The 26,012-nt window shown below is 38.4% G+C and overlaps 1 protein-coding gene across 1 annotated transcript in view; it reads left to right on the forward strand.

Annotated features, from left to right (window-relative positions):
• Nucleotides 1-709: 709 nt before the first annotated feature.
• Nucleotides 710-26,012, forward strand: part of LOC149562584 (transcription factor-like protein) — a 75,471-nt gene continuing 50,168 nt past the window's right edge. Inside the window, exon 1 of the mRNA XM_089826064.1 lies at nt 710-1,000. Coding sequence (XP_089682190.1) covers nt 848-1,000 — 153 coding nt within the window. The 5' untranslated portion in view covers nt 710-847. The remainder of the gene's footprint in view (nt 1,001-26,012) is intronic.

A 26,012-nucleotide genomic window follows, 5' to 3' on the forward strand; every position in this document is an offset into this window, starting at 1 on the left:
TCACGCTCTTGCGTGTTTAACCACTCTTCCAGTTTGTCAATATATAAACCAAATAAAGTAGGGGATAAAGGGCAGCCCTGTTTGGCCCCGATATCGCTCCTAAAACATTCTGAAATGCCATCTGAAGTTCTGATTTTGACTTTCACCTCTTCGTACATTCTATGAGCAGCAGCTCTGAGATGCCTAGGAATCCCCAATTCTTCCATCCTCAACCAAAGCTTGTCTCTCGGAACGGTATCAAAAGCCTTTTTGAAGTCAACAAAGCAACAAAAAACCTCTTCTTTTTTCTCCCACTCTTTTTCAATAATGTGTCTCAGAGTGACACAGTGATCCACTGTCGAGTGCTTTGGCCTAAAACCAGCTTGCCCTTTAGCACGTTTATGATTTTCTTCTGCCCATTTGCTGATCCTAGTTTCTATCATACTGCCAAAAAGTTTAGCAAAGAGGGGATTGATCATTATAGTCCTGTAGTTGGAGGGATTGTTAACATCACCACTCTTAAAAAGTGGTATTGCAAGGCTGATTGTCCAATCTTTCGGAAACCCTTCCTGACAGATTTTGTTGAAGATTTCAGTGATGCGCGGTGCAAGAGTGCGTTGACAGAAAAAAAATCTTCCCACCGATATCATAGTTCAAATTTCAGCATCGCCCGAACGTTTATTTTCCCAAAAATACCGCATAAAGTATAACATAAAATTATCTCTATTTTACCCTACCTATTTTTTCCACAAAATTCTGTACTTTCAAGTTCAGGGAGCAACAGAGAGCTTCGAGATCGCGGGTTCATGACAGAATCGAATAGGTTTCTTGAAGCAATCGAGTAATTAAAAATAAAGCAGCAGCAAATATGTCTGCTCGCATGCTTCAGAAGGTGCTCCGGGAGCAGGAAAAATTATTAACTCGTCAGGATAATGAGAATGAAAATGATTCAGATGCTGACTCAATTGATTCTCAACCCGCACGTCCTGTGGCAAACCCTTTTAACCTTCTTGATGCAGAGGTAAGCTAATATTACCTTGTTTTAAAGTCTATTTTGGGACTGTAAATAATGGGCACGCAAATTTTTCATATTCCGTTTGTGTTTTGAATATAAATTAATATTTATTTAGTGGGACTCGGGTTAGGACTATGTTGTGCAACGAATTCAATGGTTTGATCGCTGAAAAATCTATTTGAAAGAACAAAAAACTTCACAACCCTTTCCGTCCATGCCAAGCGTGATTACAATTTGCAGCCTTTTGTTTTATTCGAAAGGAGTTTTAGTCAAATAATAGAAGGTGAATTTCCCTTTCTGGACTAATCTTTAGATTGCTTGCCACGAATAATGGGTATTGCTTTGGTACAGTTTATCCGGGACTTGCAAGAGGCCTTGTTGTTGGGATATGCAGTTGTTGGGTATTGCTTTCTGTTTAGTAGATGTGGAGCATATTGTACAGAGTGAGTGAAAATTGGTAATTTCCGAATATAAACACTATCACGTCTCTGCTGGTCTCAGCCTGAACTCTTATGTGCCCCAAACATTTATTACTTGAGCTTATCGGTTTCTGACATTTCTTACAGCCGAGAAAATTAATTATTTGTAATATTGCATGTAACACAAATTTTCTTGAAGAATTTGGCACTCACTTGTTACTTGAATCACGATCATCAATATGACATCGCTGCAGGTAATTGTATCAATTGAATCTGTCTAGGTTGACAAAGATTTATAATTTTGATAAAAATGCTGGAAAAAGATAATGGAAGCAAGTCTTTACTTCCTACGAATTTCTTGAAATGTGGCTACAAGTAGATAACGTAATACAATGTTATAATAGTGAAAAATATGTAAAATTTTAAAGGAAAACAAAATCTGGAAAACCAGGAAATAAATTTTTTAAAGGAACCGGTAACTTAAAATCCAAACAAGATTGTAGCTTCATCCTTCATCGGATAAAGAACCAGTAACTAATAGTGAAATTGCATCATCAAGACTAAGAAGTCAAATTATAAAATATTGGTATGGCTGTTTTATTGGGAAAAAGAGCTAAACATGAAAAACAAAATGAAGATTTTTTGCCTAAAACCTGGCTGGATGCAACTGGCAAAAAACTTTGTCTGAGCCCAGGACCTGTGAGTCGGAGACTGGAACTTGGCAAGATTTTGGCAAGACTTGGTCAAGTACTTGACCAGATTCTCTGATTCTCAGCTTGTGAGCCTGGTCAACTTGCCTCAGATGCCAAACGGACTGGTGAGATTGGCAACTTTTGCTGAGTATTCAATGAGTTTGCAAGTTGTGGTTTTGACTACCTGGGAACGCCAGTGTTGGTTTAGAGTTGTCCGATTGGAGAAATGACAACCTTTGTACTGCTTTTGACTACTTGTGCACACAAACATTAGGTTAGTTATGTACAAGGTTTGGGTAGCAAATTGTGGTTTTTTGGGTACAGTATTTTTGCATGCAACTAGAGGATTGAATGCATGAATCTGGTAAAATCTGTTTGAACACTTGAACATAATTTAAAAAAAAGTTATTTCAATTTGTACCAACCAAAAACTAAAAAATACCCTAACAATCAAGATGTTTTGAACCAGGATTTAGATTCTTTCACCCTTTCTATCATGGGTAGTTAAAATAAAATCGAATAACTAGAATAAAGATCCCATAAGATTCTGCATGTAGAATCTAGCATTAAAAGTAGCATAATTACTCTAGCAGAAACCAACTACATGTGTTCAGCATAGCTGCTTATAACTTGAACCTATCATACATGTCTATCACATATTATGTTTAAAAAACTCATAATTTTAAGTTTTCAAATGCCCACGTGTTTCTGTTGGGCCAATTATCTGTAATAGACTTCTATATCTTTTTTTGACAAAGTGAGTTGTCAACCTTTTAACAAATTCTTCATATGAGTGTATCATGTCATGATCTTGGGAAACTAATCAATGGTGCCACCAGTTATATGCTACTCCCTCCATGTGTATGGTAGCAAACTTTATTGCCTTTTCATCTTCTATGGGCTTGATTGCCAAGAAAGTTTCTAACTTATGAACCCATGACCTTGCTGATATTCCTTTGGCTCCGGTGAAAGTTTGTATCGAAATTTTATTCAAAGCATCCTTAATTTCCAGAGGCTAAGAGACCTGCCTAACCTGCCCTTGAGGCCTCATACCTTGCCTTTCCAGACAGTTTCTAGCATTGTCCTTACGCTGGTTTGTGAACTGATTTAAGTTTATTAGCTGCCTCACATCAGCTAGAAGATGCATGTATTCATCTCGAGCCACTATAATATCATCTGTGATGTTTATCGCTTCATTCTCTACCTTTGGAATTGATTCTTTTTCAATCTGACAAGGTAAAAAGGTGGGATGTAATGGTTGATTAGGCCTTGTATCTGTTGTCCTTGCAACATGAAAAACTGCTATGTCTTGGTTCCCATGTCCTGCTTCACTTTTGCTGTGTTGACCACTGGACCTTCTTGATCTTGTACAGTTAACTCTCAATTGTCCCATAGCTATGATCATTCTATATTGGAATTGTTGCAACATTTGTTGCTGCTGTTGGGTTAAAATTGTCAGGAAATCATCTAGTTGATTATTGTTCCTGCTCTTCCTTCTCCCATCTCTGTTTCAATCGGGTTGCTTCCAACTCCTACTTTCCATTCAGATCGACTTCCTGTGTTCTATGGCTATCTATGCAGTTCAAACCATAGTAACGAGAATCGCAGCAATTCATGCGATTCAATTCAAGCCAAACAATTTTTTGTGGATCGAATCAGCGATAAAGGGTTTATGAAATAAGTTACTCACTAAATTTTAAGGGTTTTTTAAATTTGCTGATTCGTGGCCAATTCGATTCCAATTCATGGCCGATTCGCGATTCGATTCAGCCTTGCCGATTCCGATCCGATTCTGATTCTTGTTACTTTGGTTCAAACCCTCTAGACTGCATTAAACCACCTTATACTGACATGCAATCACAAATTTCGACTTGCAACTAATATATTATATAACTGACTTGCAGCTGAAAAATCTGACATGCAATTGATGAACCCTGGTAAGCTGGCAGGACTTGTGGCTTTGATACCACTGAAATATCTTTGCTATTTTATCTTTACTAGTTTCCAGATTCAGATAGAAAATCAAACCAAACTATAATTTATTTCATGGAATTATCGCAAGCTACAGACAATTTGCTGAGAATTCACTAATATGCAACAAGGGTTCTTCAATATATTTTCTGCTAACAAAAAGCTACAGCCAAGACTATTAAATTGGAACGATAAATTAGTGCAGAGAATTGAATACTTTGCATACCAAACAGCATTCTAGAATCAGGTTATATACCCTTGACTTTGCTATCTCTCATTGGAACACTGAGAATATCTGGTCACTGCACGATTTGCTGATGCTGCTGTCATCTGATCTCTGTTAACAGAAAACCAGGGCTTTATGTTGAATGCTGTGAACCCTTCAATCAAGCTGTGATATCACTATGTCTGAGTAATGATGCCTCCAAATCGCCACAGTGATTACCTTTAGCACTAGCGATAGGCATTCAAGGTAGATTTATTGTTTTCTAGACTGGGTAAGATGCTGATGCAGACCTTGGTCTATGTCCAGAACTTCCATGACAGGGTCTTTGTCCTGTACTTTTGTTCTCCAATCGCAGAGGAAAAAACAAAATTAAAATCATAAACTTGGAATCTCTTCTTTTCTCCTGTTGAATTCCTTATAAGTTATCCTCTTCTCCAAAAGCTGCGATCCCCATACAAAATCTTTGATTTTAGGTAGTTTCCAAATTACATCACCCACCATGAATATTCCGCCTAGTAATAAAAACACTGGTAACTTAAAGTGGGCTCATCAAGGATCTTAATGAATAATTAGATATATATAAATCGAACTTTAGCTTTTTGGGTTAATTATTAATTAGTCATTCATTCCCTTACATTTCTATTCATTTTCTAGCCTTAGGCAATGAAGTATCAAAACTTCTAATTTATGCCTTTTCTCTCCTTGTACTTTATTCAGTTTATACCCTTATTAATTCCTTTACTCCATATGGGAACATTATAATAACAGTGTATATGCGGAGACAACCCTTTCAGGAGTAAAACCTCACACTCCAAATGCACAATCCAATGTATCAGTCTATCAACAATATGGTTACAATACAATTTCCAAATCAAGCGACCATAGTTGTCTTCTATATTACAATGATAATTGCTTGATATTATTTAAAGAATGAATTGTACATTTATAGGCAATTACATTGACGATGTTTACTAAAGAAACAATTGACAACTGAAGACTAATTTATAAACTATCTAATTTGACTTAATATTTACATTATTGACCATTAACTAAAGTATGTAGATATTATTCTAGTACCCTCCCATAATGGTCAATCTGTCAACTACACCAAGTTGCCCTTTGAATTTGACAAACTTGTTCGAGCCTAGAGACTTGGTGAGAATGTCTGCTGTTCGATCCTTAATTGGAAAATACTGCAAATATACTGATCCGTCTTCTGCAAGCTTGCAATTGTAATGAGAATGAAGCTCAACATGCTTAGTTTGCTCATGGAAGATAGGATTTTTGGCAAGTTTGAGCGTCCTTTGATGATTGTCACAAAAGAGCGGTGAAGGACCTGCTTGAGGCACATGGACATCAGATCACATCTGTCAAATCCAAACTGCCTCACACGCTGCTTTAATGGTTCCTCGATATTCAAATTCAGTCGAGGAAAGAGCAACCACCTTTCATTTCTTGCTAGTCCTTGTGATTGTACCTGTGCCCAGACTAGAGAAGTACCCAAGAGTAGGCTTCTGGTTATCAACTTCAAGGTTTCAAGAATAGGCTCTTGAGGAAAATTGTCTGGTGCAATATCATATACTCTACAACTTCAGAATCAAGAATCACCTAAATCACTCCCATCAGGTTGACCTAATGAAAGATTAACACTCAAATCCTTAGCATGCAAAGGTGAATTTTCAGAACTGAAAACAAGAGAAGATAATTGAAAAGGCCCTTGTTCTTTATCAAAGACATCATCTCAACTAAATATGAGACGACCAGTGTACACATCAACCAATCATTGGATTGTCACTATATCCTTTGAACATGAGCTCTTGGCTGTTCAGATCCAGTTTTGAGCTTGGCTTCTGGGATCCAAACATAAGTTGAAGATCCAAGGGCTTTCAAATGAGTGGTTCCAGGCTTTTTGCTAGACTAGGCATCGTCTAGAGTCTTCCTATTAACAACCTCTGTTGGAGACTTGTTTAGAAGATAGACATTAGTGTGAACTGCTTCTGCCCAAAACTTCTTTGGAACATTTTTAAATGAGTGGTTTCAGGCTTTCTACTAGATCAGGCTTCATCTAGAGTCTTTCTCGTAACGATCTGTGTTGGAGACGTGTTTAGAAGACAGACAATAGTGTGAACTGACTTCTGCCCAAAACTTTTTTGGAACATTTTTATATTTCAACATATAAAGAGGTATCTTAATAATTGTGCGGTTTCTTTGTTTAACCACACTGTTTTGTTGAGGGGTGTAAGGTGTAGTAAGTTGATGCTTGATAGTATGATGTGCATAGAAGTTGGAAAAATTAGAAGAAGAAAATTCCTCCCTTTGTTTGTTATAAGAGTTATTATTTGTTAAACTTTTGAAACTTACTTAACACCTTTGATTTCGTTTAATAAAATACACTTACTTTTTATAACTAAAATCATTGACAAATAACAAAAAAATACTTGGACCTAGACTTTTTATAACTAAAATCATTGACAAATAACAAAAAATACTTGGACCTAGTAATTGAATGAGTATTCATTGGCCTACATACATCAACATGAACCAATTATAATACCTTTGAAGCTCATCAAGAATTGCTATCTGAGAATGGTGTCCAATGTTCCTTTCCAGCTTGATCAGCTCCACAAACTCCAAGATTTTGAGTCCGAGTATTTAGTAAACCAACAACCAAATCCTCCCCAACCAGCCAATAGAGAGTGTCAACTCAAATGCCCATATCGCTAATGGAGAGATTGCCAACGGAAGAACTTTTGGCTGTCGTGGCACACTCTTGATAATCACTAGTACGAATGATTCTGTAAAGACCAGGATCCTTAATACCCACAACAATTGTAGTGCGAGTCTTCCAATCAACGATACTGCATTTGTGAAGTGTAGTGTTCTGGACCTACTAGTACCCTCAAACATATATGTTGTCATTAGAATGCCCGTACGGAAAGTCAGAAGAGGATGTATGGACCAAGCTGAAGGTCGTATGGTGTAGGCAAGAGTGGCGTACGATGGGAGAGGTTCTAGCAGGCTGTACAATGATTTGGAGGGTTGATTGTACAGTAAGACTAAGAGTTTGTATAGTGTGGCTAGGGAGGCTGTACGGTAGACAGTGGGGACTATACGGATTGTTGGGGATAGTCGAGAAGAGAGGGCCGTATGGAGTATATGGAAGGTCGTATGGTGTTAAAGAGGCTTGTACGGTGTTCAGAAAATGCTGTACAGTGGGGGTGAGGGGGCGTCCGTGCTTATGGTGAGGGCAAGTATCTGTATGGTGACAAGATAGAGGGTGTATGACAAGGAAATGTAGAGGGTTTTGACAATGTAATATGAGCAGGAAAACCAGACACACTTGCACTAAATAATGACAATATCAAACAATATCAGAAACCATAATATGAATAATATATGCCGAAAGATGATGCTCTGATTTCCCAGATTTGAGTGAAATATTACATGCACCAACGGAATAGGGTGGGTTGAATCCCACCGAAATTGCATAAGCCAAATAGGGAAGATCTTTCACTTCCGAAATGGCGAACTACAGAGAACCCTAAACAGGAGTTCGTAGTACAAAGAAATAATCCAGATTGCATACCTACAGACTTCCTACAAGCCGTGCTTAAATACCCATTGGGAAACCCTTCCGAGGGTGTACAAAGATAGCCGATGGCGACACAAACTACGAAGACAAAAATAAAAATGGGTCTGAGATACATTAAATCAATCGGCCCGTTACAAATGTTTAATTTATTATTTATTTTATAACGGGAACATTACAATCCTCCCGTCCCAAAGTTTGCTTGTCCTCAAGCAAATGCAATGCAGGGTGTTGGAGAATGTGCTTGCCTTCCCACGTTGCATCGTCCAATGGTAGGTGTCGCCAGCGTACCAAGTATTCCTTCACAGTGCGGTTCCGTAGGGTCTTTCACGTACTTTGAGGATCTCGGCAAATTCCAAAATGAGCTTTCCTTCTTCATTGAGTGGCGGAAGGTTGGTAGCAACTATAAAGTTTTGTCCTATGGCTTTCTTTAGACAAGAAACATGGAAGACATTCTGAATGCGGCTCCCCTCCGGAAGTTCTAGTTCGTACGCGACTTCACCAATGCAACGGACCACGCGATAGGGGCCATAAAATCATGGCTTCAATTTTTCCTTTCCTGTTCCCTTTATTGAAGATTGTTGGTATGGCTGGAGCCAGAGATAGACCAGAGCCCCCACTTCGAAACTCCTCTCTATCTTGTGTCTGTTGGCGTACATCTTCTGTTGATTTTGTGCCCGTTGTAGGTTTTCTTTCAAGCACCTTAGTATGTCCTGTCCCTTCTGAAGCCAGTCCCTCGCCCTTGGAGCGCGATTGTCACCCAAAACTGCGTTGATGAAGGAGAGGGGTTCGTACCTGTATAAAGCTTTGAATGGTGCCATCCCGATAGACATGTGATATGTGGCATTGTAGCAATATTCCCTCAGATGGATCCATTTTACCCATGCTCGTTATTGTGTCAAAACATAGTTCCGAAGGTAGCCTTTGAGCCATTTGTTCACAATCTCGGTTTGTCCGTCCGTCTGCGGGTGGTAACTCATACTTGGTGATAATTTTGTCCTTGCCATCCGAAACAGTTTTGTCTAGAAGATACTGACGAATTGTCTATCCTGATCACTGAAAATGTTTCGGGGTAACCCGTGTAGACGAAAAACTTCTCTAAAGAACATATTGGCAACTTGTAAGCTTGAAGGTCGGAGGGGATGGTGAAAAAAATTTGCTTACTTTGTCACTCTGTCAACCACCACGAAAATACAATCCTTTCCGTTCACCTTGGGAAGCCCTGTTATGAAATCCATTGATATACATTCCCACTTATGTTCGGGAATCGGTAGAGGTTGTAGCAGCTCGGCAGGAAGAGTAGATTCAAACTTGTTCTGTTGGCAGACCGTACACTCTCTTACATACTGCAACACGTCCCCTTTAAGTCCTTTCCATGAAAACCTCTCCCAAAGACTTCTGTAAGTTTTGAGGAAACTCGGGTGTCCAGCCAGAGGTGAGTCGTGTACTTCCTTCAAGATTTTTTGCTTCAATTTGGATTCTGGCATCAAGTATATCCGGTCTTTATAGTAGATGATGTCATCCACAACTCTGTACCGATCATCGTGAGTGTGGCCATCCATTATTTCACAGGCAAATGTATTTTTGGAATATTCCACTAACAGATGTGCCTTCTAGTTAGTTGAAATTTGGTCTAGTGAGCAGATGGTGGGTTTTCTAGACAAGGCATCTGCAACTACATTGTTCTTCCCTTTCACATATTCAATGTCAAAATCAAAAGCTTGAACTTTGCTTACCCATTTTTGTTGCCGTTCGTTCAAGTCCCGTTGCTCTAGAAAATATCTTAGACTGTTGTGATCCGTACGGACGACAAACTTGGCACCTACCAGATACTGCCGGAACTTGGTTAGTGCATGTACGATGGCCAACATTTCTTTGTCGTAAATGGAATATAGGGGTTCTGCTGGTGTAAGCTTCTTGCTCTCATAAGCGATGGGGTGTCTATCTTGCATCAATACCGTTCCAATGCCTTCCCCGGACGCATCGCATTCCAAAATGAACGGTCAAGTGAAATCAGGTAGTGCCAGTACGGGACAAGTGCTCATGGCCTCTTTTAGCTTGTCAAAGGTGAGTTGTGCCTTTTCGTTCCACTAGAATGACCCCTTCTTCGTCAGATCCATTAAAGGTGCACTGAGCTGAGAGAATCCTTTAACGAACAACCTCCTGCAGTAATTGCATAGTCCGAAGAATCCTCGCAAATTTGTGAGTGATTTTGGGGGAGGCCAATCGAGGATCGCTTGAATCTTCTCCTGATGCACTTGAACTTTGTATTTACTAACAACATGCCCTAAGTACAATATTTCTGTCATACCAAATTCACATTTGGATTGCTTGTCGAACAAGGACTATTCCTCCATGATACTTAGAACTTCATTCAAATACTTCAGGTGCTCCTCCCATGTCCTGCTATAAATAAGATCATCAAAGAATACCAATAAATACTTACACAAGTGCTTGTTGAAGATGTGGTTCATGCATGATTGAAATGTAGCAGGTGTATTGGTTAATCTGAACGGCATGACCAGAAACTCATAATGTCCGTAGTGACAACGGAAAGCCTTTTTCTCCACATCTTCCCTCATGTGGATTTGATGGTATCTGGAACGGAGATCTATTTTTGAAAAATAGACTGCGCCATGCAGTTCGTCGAACAACTTATCTATCCTTGGAATGGGATATCTATTCTTTATTTTTTTTTGTTCAATGCGCAGTAGTCCACACACATGCGCATCATCCTGTTCTTTTTGACCAACACCACAGATGATGCGAATGGGCTAGAACTGGGACAGATCCATCCTTTCTCTAGCAATTCCTGAATCATCCTTTTGATCTCCTCTTTGAATTTCGTGGGGTGGCGGTACGGTGTGGTTATGAATAGCTTTGCTCCTGATTCCAACTCGATAGTGTGTTCAAACCCCCGATGAGGTGGTATGCCCGGAGGAATATCCATGAAAACTTTGTCATGTCTACTTAAAATATCCTGAAGTTCATCATCCCGTGGAAGTGTTCAACGCCCTTTTATAGGTTCCACCGAGATAAAACAATGTGCAGCCCACGCAACGTCATCGTGTCGAAAGATTCCCTCCATCCGATGCGCAGAAACTTCCTTCGGACCTTCATTTGCCGTTCCTCGGAGGACAACCTTGTTTTCGTTAACCACAAAAGTGAAGTCCATCCGTTTGAAACTCTGAGTGTATACATCAAAGGTCTCCATCCACTATATGCCAAGAATAACTTCCATGTCAGCCAAGTCCACTATGAAGAAGTCCTCAGTCACCGTGTAATTCGCCATTGTGATACTCAGCTGAGGAACAAGGTGCGTGCAGGGCAGGAAAATCCCTCTGGCTACCTTGATTTGAAAGCCTGCGTTTGCCTTCGTAGGGAGACTTCTTCGTTTTACCAAGGATGAGTTTATGAAATTTAGAGTAGCTCTGCTATCCAACATCACCGTAACCCTTTGTCCTTGAAGGGTACTTCGTACACAAAAAATTGTGCACCTTAGGCTGTTGGCCAAGGCAATGGTTCCTCCGCGTTTTACCAAAGCGAGAATTCTCTCCGTACGGTTTAAACTGACCATGTTGGTGTCATTGTAGGTTGGGTTATCTTCGACCGACATTTCTTCCTGTTCATGTTCGTCCTCATCCTCAGATACGACCTCAATGTAATGGATCTTCCATTTCCTGAGGCATCGGTGGCCAGGCTCCCAAGGTCCCTTGCAATTGAAACACAATTTATTCCTTCAGAGTTCTTGTTTGGTAGCTTCATCCAACGACAGCTTCTTGGGCAGAGGTTTGTCCCTCAGAAACGTCAGCGGTTTAGAATGTGAGTAACTTCGATAGGATGAGGATGATGCCAATGACAATGCCATACTCTGTGCTTTATTGATTGCTTCCGACAGGGTGGCAGGATTGAACCCCTTCACCCAACCTTTTAGAGGTTCTGTCAGTCCATCCATGAAGAGCACTACTCGCCTTCTTTCGGAAATGTCCATGACCAAAACAAAGAGTTTCTGAAATTTCACAATGAACGGATCTATCGATCCAGTTTGTCTCAGTTGCGCTAAATCTTTGAAATTGAGCTCTAGATCTTTACCATCAAATTGTTCTATCAATCTCTTCGCAAATTCCGCATAAGTCTTTATTTGATCATGCCCTAATGTGATGGTGTCGTGGTGCCACCATTCATGCGCAACTCCCTCCAAGTGCAACGCGACAAATTTGATTGCTTCTTCTTCTGGCATAGGATTCAGCTGGAAGTAGGTATCGGCGTTCATTACCCACGCTTGTGCTGATATGGAACTCAATCCGTCAAATGGAGATAGATTTACCTTACTCAACTTTCTTCTAAGATCATCGTTAAAGTATCCTCTGTTTTCGCCTCCCAAATATCTCATTCTCAGCTCTGCGTAATCTTTGTAGGATATATCTTCTTCAAGGTTTGCATTCTTTCAGTCTTCTCTCATCTCTTCAAAGGTTGGTTGTCTCCCTCTGTGTTGTGCCTCCGTCCGTGGTGGAAAAGTCGGCATGGAAGATCGAGAGCATGCTGGCTGAGGGTTTGATTTACCCGACACCGAGTCCGCGCTATGACCATTTTGTTCTCTGCCAACTTCTTGAGAGTTTCTTCCATGAGTCGCTGCGTATCAGTGATCTGTGCCTGATTCCTGGCAGGTTCCCTCAGTAGTGCCACAAGTTCGGCAGCGGTCGGTTCTCGTTCGTCAACCATTTAATCAACGAAATATGTCCTTCTCCTCCGGCTATAAACGCTCATGCACTGTCCACAGGCTAGCAGGATCGAAGCGCTTTGATACCACTGTAGTGTTCCGGACCTACCAGTACCCTCAAACAGATATGTTGTTACTAGAATGCCTGTACGGAAAGTCAGAAGAGGATGTACAGACCAAGCTGAAGTTCGTATGGTGCAGGCAAGAGGGGCGTACAATGGGAGAGGTTCTAGCAGGCCGTAGAATGATTTGGAGGGGTGATCGTATAGCAAGACTAAGAGTTCGTACGGTGTGCCTAAGGAGGCCGTATGATAGATAGTGGAGACTGTATGGATTGTTGGGGGCAGTCGAGAAGAGAGGGCTGTATGGAGTATATGGAAGGCCATACGGTATTAAAGAGGCCCATACGGTGTTCAGAAAATGTTGTACAGTGGGGGTGAGGGGGCATCCGTGCGTATGGTGAGGGCAAGTGTCCGTACGGTGACAGGATAGAGGGTGTACGACAAGGAAATGTAGAGGGGTTTGACAGTGTAATATGAGCAAGAAAACCTGACACACTTGCACTAAATAATGACAATATCAGACAATATCAGAAACCATAATATGAATAATATATGCCGAAAGATGATGCTTCGATTTGCCAGATCCGAGCGAAATATTACATGCACCAACAGAATAGGATGAGGGTTGAATCCCACCAAAACCACATAAGCCAAATAGGGAAGAACTTTCACTTCCGAAATGGTGAACTATAGAGAGCCCTAAACAGGAATTCGTAGTACAAAGAAATAATCCAGATTGCATACCTACAGACTTCCTACAAGCCGTGCTTAAATACCCGTTGAGAAACCCTTCCGAGGGTGTACAAAGATAGCCGACAGCGACACAAATTACGAAGATAAAAATAAAAATGGGTTCGAGATACATTAAATCAATCGGCCTGTTACAAATGTTTAATTTATTATTTATTTTATAACGGGAACATTACATGCAAGCTAAATACCACATATAGCTGAGATGAGTGTTTCATAATCTGATTGGCAACTAGAAGGTTGAGTTCTATACTTGGTACGTGTTGTGAACGTGTTGTGAAGTTTTCACTTCATCGCCCCAAAATTTTTGGGCACCCCCTTTTTTGACTGCCTTGGCAATAATTTTTTGAAGTTAAATTTATTTTTCACCTGGTCTTAGCTCGATTTTTCGGAACTGGCAATTTTATCCTTAGGCCGAACAAATTTCAAAGACAACATTTTTTCGATTGTTAGAACAATATTTGACATGACAAATTTACAAATTTTTGGACTTAGATGATTTGTTTTGAAAATTGGATGTAATTGTATAATCTTGAGCATTTTTTCAAAGTAAAAAATCTTTTTAGATTTAATTGTTTTGGAATTTTTAAAAATTTTTTTAGTGCAAAGAAAATTTTGTGATAGTGAAATTGAATTGAAAAAAATTGATTTTGGATGTTAGAGAAATGATTTATTTTGGTAAAAAAAAAATAAAAAATTAATTGCATTGCAAAATCGAAAATGGATTAAATTGCAAAATTTTGCATTAAATTAGTTAAATTTGCTTTGAAGATTTTAAAATTATTAATTTTTTTTGGTAAATTAAAGTTGAAAATCAATTTTAGCTTGCTAAATCCGATTTTAAATGATATTTTAATTACTAAAATATTATTAAATAGAAATTTTAACATCTCCAAGGCTTTCTTAATTTTATTTTGCAATTTTGGTCCTAATCGGCAATTAAATATGCTAATTTCACTATGAAAGAGGTAATTTTAATGATGCATTTAAATTTGGACCATGAATGGTGGCCAAATTTAATTTTTTGTCTCTCCTAGGGCTAGTCAGCCAGCTTGGAGGATTAGTGAAATGTTGGTATAAGAGAGGCTTCCCCCTCTTTCATTTCTCATTCCATCTTCCTTTTCCTCATATGTTGGGCGAAATTTGTGGAGAGGCAATTTCCAGCCTAGGCGATTTTCTTCTTGGAGCAAATTTTCCTTGCTTGGAGGCTTTTTTTTCCTTCTTCCATTTTGGGCGAATTTTTGCCCTTGGCAATTTTGAGGCAAATTCAGATTTTTCTTGCTTGGGCGAATTTTGTGGAGGCTTGATTTTTGGGCGAATTTTGTGGGAGCCTGATTTTTGGGCGAATTTATTGGAGGATTGATTTTTTTTCTTGCAAAGGGGCTGTGATTTTATATTAGATCTGTACAAGGGCAGCGAGCTCGGGTTTTGAGGCATGCGTTAGCATCTAGGGTTTTGGCACCTCCACTGTGGACTGTTTTGGGCAGCATTTGATTCATTTTCAGATCTGATCCTTTGGTGTCAATTCCAAACTTCATAAGGCAGCAAAATCCATCACATTTGAGCACTTACATTTTGGGTAGTTTGCATGTGCATGTTAGGGTTTTATTGGCGGGAACTTCTAGGGCATTTTGGACAAAATTTGGATAGTGTTTTGGATGTTTGATTTATATCATTTATGAGAAATTTGAGGGCCTGATTTGACAAGTTTTATTGCAGCACTTTATGCCCTAGCTGGGTCATAACCAAACTCTAGCAATTTTCATTGACATCTTCTACTATTGGCAACTTTTTTGAAGGATATTGAAGGCAGATTTGAGGACATTGTTTTGTGCCCTAGATCAAGTATTTCAATGACAATTTCCAAAATTTGATCAAGTCTGATTTGGACAACATAAGGGCAGATTTTCACACATTTTGGTGCCCTAGACAAGGAGTTTTAATAAGCATTTTCAGTATTTGCATAAGGTGGACAGAATTCCAAGGTCTTATTTCACTTGCCATGACTTCACATTCTTGCTTGGAGGACTAAATTTTCACATGCCGGACAAACTTCCAAAGGTATTCTTTGTTGGTAGAAGGACGAACTTCACTTTGTGTTTAGAGGCCGCTCTAAGGGCAAGGTTGTCTCTCTCTTGTTCTTGCTTGGTTTCGTTCCTCTTCTCTTGCTTGTACTTTTTATCTACCACTTCATCATCCCATTGATAGGTTAGAGTTGGGAGATATAAGTGTAGTCTTCATGATAGGTCACTTGGAGAGGTAAAAATAAGCTAGACCACCCTAGGTATTGGAGAGGGAGTCATAAGTGTAATCCATACTAAGGCACGAAGAGGCAGAAATAAGTGGTAGTCCCACCCCTATGTTGAAGATTGGAGATTGATAAGTGTAGTGATAGGACTTGGCGAGACAGAAATAAGTTAGAATCCATTGATAGATAGAAGGTTGGAGATCAATAAGGGTAGTCCATATCACTTAAAACGAAGGGGCAAAAAAAAGTGTTTAGGATGGTAGATGTTAGTGCAAGCAAGAACCCAAGAGGAACATATACCAAAAAAAGATAAGGAAGACATGATGTCAAAGACCGCCTTCTTCTCGATATTGAAGCAAGTCTGTGACACCAACAGTGGTACTATAAACATGATACAATTGAGAGACAAACGATGGATCAGGCTACCAAGCTCCACCAGGATAATCAAGATGCCTACTTCACTCTCCTAAAATAGAACGAGGTACATGAAGGCAAGCAGGGAGTCACCAAGGTGTCAAGGTGCACTCGATCAGACTTCAAATTAGAGTATGACGATCTCATTGTGCTGCTCAACTGAGTCATGTGTGTCTCACAAGGTATGCAATTCGAGAATTGGATGTATTACTTTATTGGTGAAATTGCAAATAGAAAGGGCAAATTTGATTGGGCTAGAATTATAATTGAAAATTTAGAATTACAACTTAGGGTAGTGCAAAACTAGAAGCAATTCCACATGGGGTCCTAGCCCTTCTATTTGATTGCAAGCTGACAAAGGTTGAAGTGCGAGCTTTGGTGAAAATGAAATTGGGTGAAGGGCGAATTTGATTGAAGATTGAGATTCAAGAAGCACCGCAATTTCAAAAAAGAGCGGATTAGTAGAGGAGATTTGAAAATATTTGAGGCTAGGCAAGGCTTGGCTATTCGTACAAGCTAGCTTGGTTGGATTCGAATGGGAAGGTTGGAAGACTAGGAAGGTTAAGGAAGGCAAGGATAATGGGGGAGGTTAAGTTCGATTTCAAGGTAGTGGCCAAGAGCAAGGCTCTCAAGTTGCAAAGAAGTTCACATCTAGGGAAGCCATCGAGGCCAAGGCAAGATTACCCCAAGTGCATGAAGACCTCGTCCTTTCAGGTTCAGGACATCAAGTACAAGCAAGTTTGAGTGGTGATTAGAAAGTTTCTAAGGACAAGCTCAAGCATCCAAGGCTTCACCTTATCTCAAGGATTGAATAAATTTTTTAGATAAGGTTGATGAGGTGGCATTTTCATGTGCATGCAATCAAATAATGCCAAGTGTCCTATGTTCTCATTGGTTGACAAATTATTGTAATTTTCTCATTGGCCCACAAAGTTGGTGCCCTCATGTAATTGGTTGAATAATGGTAACCCTAATTAGGGTTTGTAAGATATAATCTTGGCCTTTGATTTTGCCTCTTAATCTCGACCATTCATTGTAATTTGGAGCCTCTATATAAGGCCATTTTGCTCTCATTTGTGAGGGAGTTATGTTGGAGAAGTGTGGCCAAAACACTATCAAAATTGTTCTTTATTCATTGTTGTGGCTTGCATGGTGGATATGCATGATCATTTTGGTGTATTGCATGGTTCTTCTCATCTCTCAAATTAAAGTAGGATTTCATTTCATGTTGTTAGAGTAGAAGTAGATGGCTAATTGTATGGTGATGTTAGTGAATGTTTGATAGGGACCTATATACTAGGCCACTAGCATTCTAGCGGCTTGTTAGGAAGCCTTGTGTGGTAATCTAGTCCAATTGCTCCTAAGTTCTACTTGCATATCATCTTTCCGCTTGTACTTCAAGTTGGGTTGGAAGATAGGTGTCAATGTGAAAATCCTAAGAGTATCCTTTAAAATCATCGCACCAATGGAGGTAGCGCTGCTAGCAAGCTTTCATTTGGTTAGATCCCTATCCATTTCCTAATTTCTCCATCCATAGGAGTAGTAGTAGAGCAATAAGCATTTAGTGGAAGGAGTAGTTGAAAGTGAAAGTGATCAAGGAGAAAAGAACAAGTCAAGCAAGCGAAGTACCGCCAAGTTATCTTCGAATGAATAACGTAAGCCCGCCTACGTGATTACCAACAAATCACATCGATATACTGAGTTAGTATCCACAGGTGTAAGGAACATTGGAGTTTTGCTAATGTCATTATGAGTATTAACCTTTCAAGAGAGGAATTGTGTGTTTGATACTCCATATCAAGTATTCAATTGCTAATATGTTATGTAGTGGTACAAAAACTGACATCAATAGTACGTTATATAAATTGAGGAAAATTAAATTCCTCCATGTAGATTGAGTCCTCACATTGTCCTTTTTGACAATTATTGTCTTATCCTTCAAAAATAATTGAATTAGTGAATGATGTAGTTAGTTAACCATTCTTAACGATGAGTGAAATGTGGATAAGCACTTGAGTTGATGTCCTAAGCAAATGATTTGATGTAATCTGCCAGACGTTTGGCCCTAAAGGCATAGAAAGGAGACTCTTGCTTAGTATTCTAAGTATGCTTTGCTGACCCTCCTCACTTCTTTTGTTCAGAAGCCAAACAATCCGAACAATCTTTCTTCTTGTGACCATACTTGTGGCAATAAATACACTAAATGTTATTTTTCTTGGAGTCATCTTGTGATAGACTTGAGCCTTTCTGCAAAGGGGAATGACTAAAGACCTGAGCTTTTCTGCAAAGGGGAATGGCTATTCCCTTTGTCTTGAGTAAAGGAAATTTTCTATGAATGGTTGTACTGTGGAAGATGAACTAGCATTGCTACCAAACTATTGTCTTCGTCGATCTTATTGCAGAAGCTTGGAGCAAACATCTGAAAACTTCAAGTCAACACTGGTTGAGGTAATGTTGAGCGTCTAAATAAAGTGCTCATAACACTTTGGTAGATTTTCAAAGTGATTACCACGAGGTCTTCTTTCTCCATTGTCTGACCAATTGCCTTCAATTGATCACAAATATCCTTGATTTTTATAAGATGTTCTAGTAGGGACATCCTTTCATCTGTCATAATCAAGAAAAGCATGTTATTAAGAGAAACTGCACTATTCTTGTTAGATGTTTAATGTAGGACCTTCAAATAATTTCATATTTCAGCAGTTGTCTTGCTTGAGGGAACCTAGGGCAGCTGCTCATTGGTAACTGAAAATTAAATGAGCATCACAACTTCTTGATTCCTTTCATCAAACTTGCCCCGATCTAGACCTGCAGTTGTAATTTGGAATGAAGGATCTTGGATTGTTGCATTGTTTTCTCGGACTTGAGGTATGGTAGAAATCACATGAAATTGTTTTAAGTCAAGAAAAATATGGAATAGATATGAAAAGACTTGGTGTGCTAGATTGTAAATCTATAGTTACTCCTATGGAAGCAAATCTGAAAAATTTACATGATGTAGTTGTTTCAGATTTGGTTGATCCTACTATGTGTAGGCAGCGAATTGGTACTTTAATGTATTTAGTTAACACAAGACCTAACATATGTTATGTAGTAAATACATTGAGTCTATTTATGTGTGAACCAAGGCATATTCATCTTGTGGCAGCCAAACATATTTTAAGATATATTCGTGGTACAATAAGATATGGTTAAAAATATTCTTCAGATGTTGAGCTGAATTTATAGGGGTTCTTTGATTTAGATTGGGCAAGGTGTGTGCCTGACAGGAAGAGAACTTTAGGATATTGTTTCAGCCCAGAATCAATGATGATTTCCTAGAGCAACAGGAAACAATCTTGTAGTGCTTAGATTGTTGCTGAAGAAAAACATGTTGCAGCTTGTGTGGCTGCAAGAGAAGCTGTGTGGCTTTAGAAATTCCTTGCTGGTTTATTTGGGCAGCTTTCTGAACCTACTATATGTGATAATCAAAGTTGTGTGAAACTTTCAGGTAATCTAGTTTTTCATCGTGTTAAAGCACGTGGAAATTAAATACAATTATTTGAGGGACGTGGTTCAAAGAAAAGCTATGCTCCACAGAGTTTTCGGGATTGGGACGTTTTAGGGGACACGGACGTGTTTCCGGTATGGGTACGGGTTGAAGCCAAAATTTAGGGGGCAGGAGCTGAGGGGATGGCTATAAAATGTAGGGGATTTTAATTATATAATTATATATATATATATATATATATATATATATATATATATATATATATATATATAGTATTAGACTTTAGTGACATAATTCAAATATGCATATCATAACATTGATAAACCATTCACCATAGAATCATAGATTCATAGACATTTTAGAAGATCAATACATGCAAATTGAAATCTATCAAGAGTAAAATCAAAATGACAATATGATATATGTTATATCCGAATATCAAATATAATTAATAAAAATGCCCAAAGGCTCTAAGTATCAATGTATCATCATCATGCATGAAATCAAAATGACATAATGAAAGTAAATACTAGAAGTGTAAATGAGATGTCTAACTCCATAATAATCAAAAACAATAATGCATCCGAGCATCTGCAAAGCGGAAAGCGAAATATATGGCTGTCATCTAGGAATCTAAATCTAAATCTAAATCAAGATCAAGGGTCCTCATCCAATGGAACACCAAGCAGCCCTGGAGGTGTGTCATCCTCATCAATTAGCAATGCATCCTTGGGATTAACATTCCAACGTAGTGTTGGAGTCTGTCAATTCTCAAGTCTCTGCCACTCCTGTAGTCGCAATACATTATGAACAGCCACAAGCTTCTCCAATCATCTAGAGGAAAGGTTGTTCCTCTTGACTGATTGGATGAAGCTATATGTAGGCTGGTTCCTCTCTACAATAGAGGAACTCACAACTTGTGAGAGAAGATAAACGACAGGACCTTTCAGCTTAGGTGCATCTCTACCATGCCATGCTCACCATCCAATTAGGTCCCTTTGTGCTAATGTAGCTCTATTAGTCCTCACTTCTGGTCTACTAAATGTTGGAGCATGAAGATTGGCAAAGTCAAGCCATTGCCCCTGAATTTTTGCAACATCCTTTGCATTATACATTTTTGAAAGGGCCTTGAAGAAGCCCTACATCGAACAAACTAAAAATTAGAAGTTAGAATTTAGAAACTTTACAAATAAAATCAAAATTTTAAAAACATATTAAAAATTCAAGAATCTTAAACATAAATTTAACTCACCTCCTCATCAGCAGATGGAGGCACTCTCCCAGGTATTGGTACATGCCATTTTGGATTGATTGCATAGGCTGCCATATGAAGTGTGGTGTTCATAGTGTTCCACCTTTTCATCACAATGGGCTTAAGATGCTCCTCATAGAACTCCAAAGTAGGTTTCTTGTCTTTAATAGCTTGCTTGATCTGCCCAAGCATGTTATCAAAGGTCTCATACATCTCTTCAAGGCTAAGCGAGTCGGTATCAACATATCTAATGACCTGCACAATAGGATCAATGAAGGAGCAAATGTATCTGCAAATGAAAGAAAATTACAAGTGAGAAACATCATAATTAAAAAAAATAGCTAGTGCTTAAATCAGATTTTTTTTTATTAAATCAGCAATAACAATTATGATGTCAATTATTTAAGTTTCTTACCTCATTGTGGTCCACCAATTCTCATCCAAGGTTCTTTGTTTCACTAGTCTTCCATCCGAGGTGTTTGATTCATGCCATCTATTCCACTCTGCATTGACCACCATGGATTGTAAGGCCTCTTGGACCTCAAGCATCCTCTCCAACAAAATGAAGTAGCTAGCATATCTAGTGTCCACGGGCTTGAGGAATTCTGTTTTGGAAAACGTTCTAAATAATGTAAGAGATGTGTGGTGATTGCAAATAAATGTTTGCACTTCTTTAGCCCTAGACACCATAGCCTTTATCCAATCAAATTTCCCTAAGTCCTTCAAGGTGTTATTCAATGCATGTACACAACATGGGGTCCAAAAAATGTGTCTATAGGTGCTCTCTACTATCAATCCAGCTGATTTGCACACCCGAGCTAAATCAATGACTACTTGCACAACATTTGAAGCTCCTACCTCTTCTATAGTATTCTTCAAAATCTGAAATTGGAAGGATGCATCCATCATTTTTCCTGAACAATCAATAGCTCTAAGAAAATAGGCCCATGCTGTACTAGTGACAATAAGATTGGTGAGTGGCTGATGTTTGATATTGGTCCACCCATCCATGATGATAGAGCATCCATCACTCATCCATGTTTGTCTCATATCCTCTATCAAAATGTTTACTTTTGAGTGCTCTTTATCAAGGATAATGGTGCGTAATTTAGTCTCTTGTGGTGGTACAAATGAGGGACCAGCAACATATATGTCTTTGTATATTTGTTTATAGAATGAGGAATGAGAAACATGAAATGCTATGTCATGAGGAAAAAGAAACCTGCTAATAGACTCTTCAGTTCTCTCTTTTGTTTGTATGTTAAATAATTTAGCCACATTGGTATCTTTCTTGGGCTTACTCTTCCCTTTACTAGTAGTGGTAGTGGGAGTGAATGAGGGTGTGGGTATGGTACCTATAGGACCCCCTGCTTTCAATAACTCCCCCTTCACATGTAACCTATTGGCCTCAAGTTTTTCATCAGCTTTAATTTTTTTGCAACCTTTCACCCTTTGCCCACCTATGCATAAAAGACGACAATACACTCTTGTGTAGCTCCCAAAATAATGCTTCTACATATATGACACTCCCATTCCCTATTACTTCTCGAATTTTTCTTCTTATTGTTGTCTACTTTTGTGGCAAATTGTAGGAGAGGTTTCTTAGGGTTGAATGGACCTTTGGCATATTTTTGTAGGACTTTGGAAGGACACTCAAATGGATTAGGCATTGCATCTTTCATAGGGACATCTATATTAAGCTCAATTGAAGAATTATCCATGTCTGCCCTAGGTCTTTTTCTTGGTCTTTGTAAATGTGGCACTTGTGTTTCTTGCATGGCAACATCCATGCTATCACTACTTCCCTCACTCTCATTGTTTCTCATGTTTTTGCCTTTGGATTTTACAATGTATTATACTGCTGCAAGTTATGGAAAATAACATTTTAATGTTCCATTTAACATGCCCTCTCTATGTCATTGGAAAAAATGAAAAATGCAACAAACAACAATAAAGTTTGAATCAGACAAACCTCCTCTTGCACCTCCAAAACACACTCCTCTTTTGCTACTGCTGTTTTCCTCTTCCTCTTCCCAACTTGCAAACAACTCCAAATGAATAATACTCTTTTAACTTTTGTTTTTTGAAGCCACATTAGGGTTTCCTTATTTTAGTATTTCCCAACGTCCATTTGAGGCCTGAGTGGAGCTGAAAAACAATAAAAAAACATTTTTTAGGCTTTTAGTTTAGCCGTCACTGATCTGGGTAAAGGGGGATGACGTTTGCAATGGGGGACGATTGAAGGACAAGAATGGAGTCCTCAGTATAGGATTCCGTCCCCCCGTTTCCTAGCCTTTTATTTTCCATGTTTCAGTGATGATACCTCTTTTCCCCAATTTGGGATGTTGCAGGGGACAACAAAAATAAGTACCCGCTTCCTCTTTTCGTACCCTGTACGGGAACGAGCCAACAAAAGGCCAGGGAAGTGTCCTTGTGGAACACAGAAGAAAAGCCATTAAGCTTAAGTATATTTGTATAGAGGAGCAAATTGCAAACATTCTCACCAAGTGACTTTCAAAAGTGAAGTTTTCTTACTTCTAAGATAAGCTTGTTATTGCAGAGAATTATGTTTTAGCTTAGAGAGAGTCTTAGCTCTAGTGCTTCAATTCTTATTAACGAGTTCATCTCTGTGAGAGAAGTTCGAGGTGAGATCCATTGTTCCACCCTTGGTGAGTAGGTATGGTGGATCTATCCTCTGCATGTAGGCATGGTGGAAATGCATTCTTCTTTGGGAGAAGTTTGAGGTGAATGCCCTCATTCCACCCTCTGCGAGTAGGCATGGTGGCATACATGTGTGTGACTCTACAAATTTATTGGTATGCTTTTATAATTAACCCTCTAGGAGTAGCTATGGTGAATATATTATGCTTTTCTGATTCACCCTCTAGGAGTAGCTATGGTGAGTATTGTTATGCTAAGTTAATAATGTTTTCATTGCAAAAATCTATGATGAGATCTTTTGTCATTTATTATTTTTGGTTGCAACTATGTGCATTTGCAATGAGAAGGCATTCTGAAGATCTCTCTTGCTAAGAGGAAGTATTGAAACCAGATGTAGCTGCGAAACAAATCTTACCATTTATTGTGATCATTCTTGCTATTTTGGTTCCTATTTCATCTTGAATTTCTCTCGTCTTTGTTGGTTGGGCTCTAGCAGTAATTGAAGAGCTCGTTATCATTATTATTAGGTTCTCTCTTCATGTTTTACGTTGTATTTAGATTTTCTCTTTTCTATTATTCTTCTAGCCACTTTTTTTTTGTCGTGTAGCTGTTTTTGTTTGGGATTGTGTATCTCAATCTCACTTTTTGTGTTCTCCATTTTGTTGTGCTCTGTGTGTTTGTCACAGTGGCATAAGTCTTTTGATCCTACTCAGATTCATTGCTTCAAATATATATTTCAAAGGAAGAGAAATATAGATTTCAAAGGAAGATAGTGGACGAGGACCAAGGAATTGGATCACTTTGTGTGATATGTAATTAATTGATTCATGTTTCTAAGTAAGATTAGGCAATAATATTGTTATTGATTAAAATTAACAAAGACGAAGTTAAAGACCTATTACAAGCTGATCATGGAGAGTGGGTCCGGACTCAAAGCAAAGTGCTTATTCTTTCCGAAGACGTGTGCTTCTATGGAATCAAGAGTTAGAGAACTCATAAGCACACTAGATGCTATAATGTTCAAAGTGTACAAAGATGAGGGTTATTGTTCGAAGGATATGCATCTATGTGGGTGAGAGCAACTAAAGAAGCTTCTTTAATTCATATCTTTTGACTAAATGAATTTTTTTTTTTTTGAATACAATTTCTAAGTATTGTATTCCTAATGTAGTAAATCTCTCTTACTTGCATTTCTATACGTACTATAAGAGCTATTTGCCTTGATTTTTCCTTTCTCTTCGGAGATGTTTTTGTAGGAAAAAGAAGATTGATATTAGATTTAGAGGGAGTTTGGTACATTCGTTAGAGGCAACCTTGGAAAGAGAGGGAGCAGATAGAGGATATGTTTTAGTTGATTTTTGAAGATCTTGATCATATCTATGCAGAGAGTTTGAAAATCCATGTGTGTTTGTGTAGGATTTTTAATGGGCTTGCGCCTTATGTACATCACGAGGAAGTGACAACTTCAAATGATTATCACTTGTATTTGTAGAAGTTATTGAAAGATGACGATCTTACAATAAACTTAATCTTCTATTATGATGGATATCTTGTGATGTCTAAGCAAATCATGATGGATTATATCTTGCATGGTGGATTAAGTTCCTTAAACTAACCATGAATGTTCCTATGGTAAGAATCATTGAGGATACACGTGCACATACCTTATGAACAATTTGGAGTACTCAATGAATTTCATGCAACTTGATGTTCAGGAGGCCATTCCTCAAGAGTACTTGGTGAATATTACATGACTTGATGTTCAGGAGGCCATTACTTAGAGTACTTGGTGATGAATATCATGCATTTTGATGTTCAGGAGGCCATTACTTAGAGTACTTGGTGAATATCATGCGACTTGATATTCTGAGGCCATTACTCCTGATATCATGAGATGATATCTAAATGGTGGGTATCTTCTAATCAAATATATCCTTAATCATGCCAACTTGATATTATATTGAGGTGATATCTAACCATGTGTTAATCCTCCCTAGCTAAGAGTGAGTGTTGATGTTTTGTAGCTTTAGTCGGATCAACACTGAGGCAAAACTAGTGAAGATATATATATATATATATATATATATATATATATATATATATGTATATATAGTATATATGAGATGTATACATACATACATAGATATATAAATATTAGAGAAATTAATATATATATTTATATACACACACAATCATAATTATCATTATATTAATTACATAATAATGAGTAGACATGTGCAATGAAGGGACATGTCTCTTCTTGGCACATTCTAATTACAAATGCAAGAGATCGCTGCCTTTGGAAAACACATACCTTATAGGTAGTGCTAATACATTTGTAGCAATCCTAAAATCAACACCCTTCATAATCAATGTTTCTTAGGTTCATTTTCTTTGATTGAATCTGATATGTTGGTGCAAGTCTTGGTCAATGTATATACTCTATTGAATTCAATTTGATCTGTAGTTTTACTTTATATAAATCAATGGGATGATGCACATTTCTTTTGATGCATTTTTCATA

Source organism: Cupressus sempervirens, chromosome 4 (assembly GCF_028749045.1).
Source record: "Cupressus sempervirens isolate cs-2001-9-10 chromosome 4, ASM2874904v1, whole genome shotgun sequence".
Taxonomy (NCBI): domain Eukaryota; kingdom Viridiplantae; phylum Streptophyta; class Pinopsida; order Cupressales; family Cupressaceae; genus Cupressus; species Cupressus sempervirens.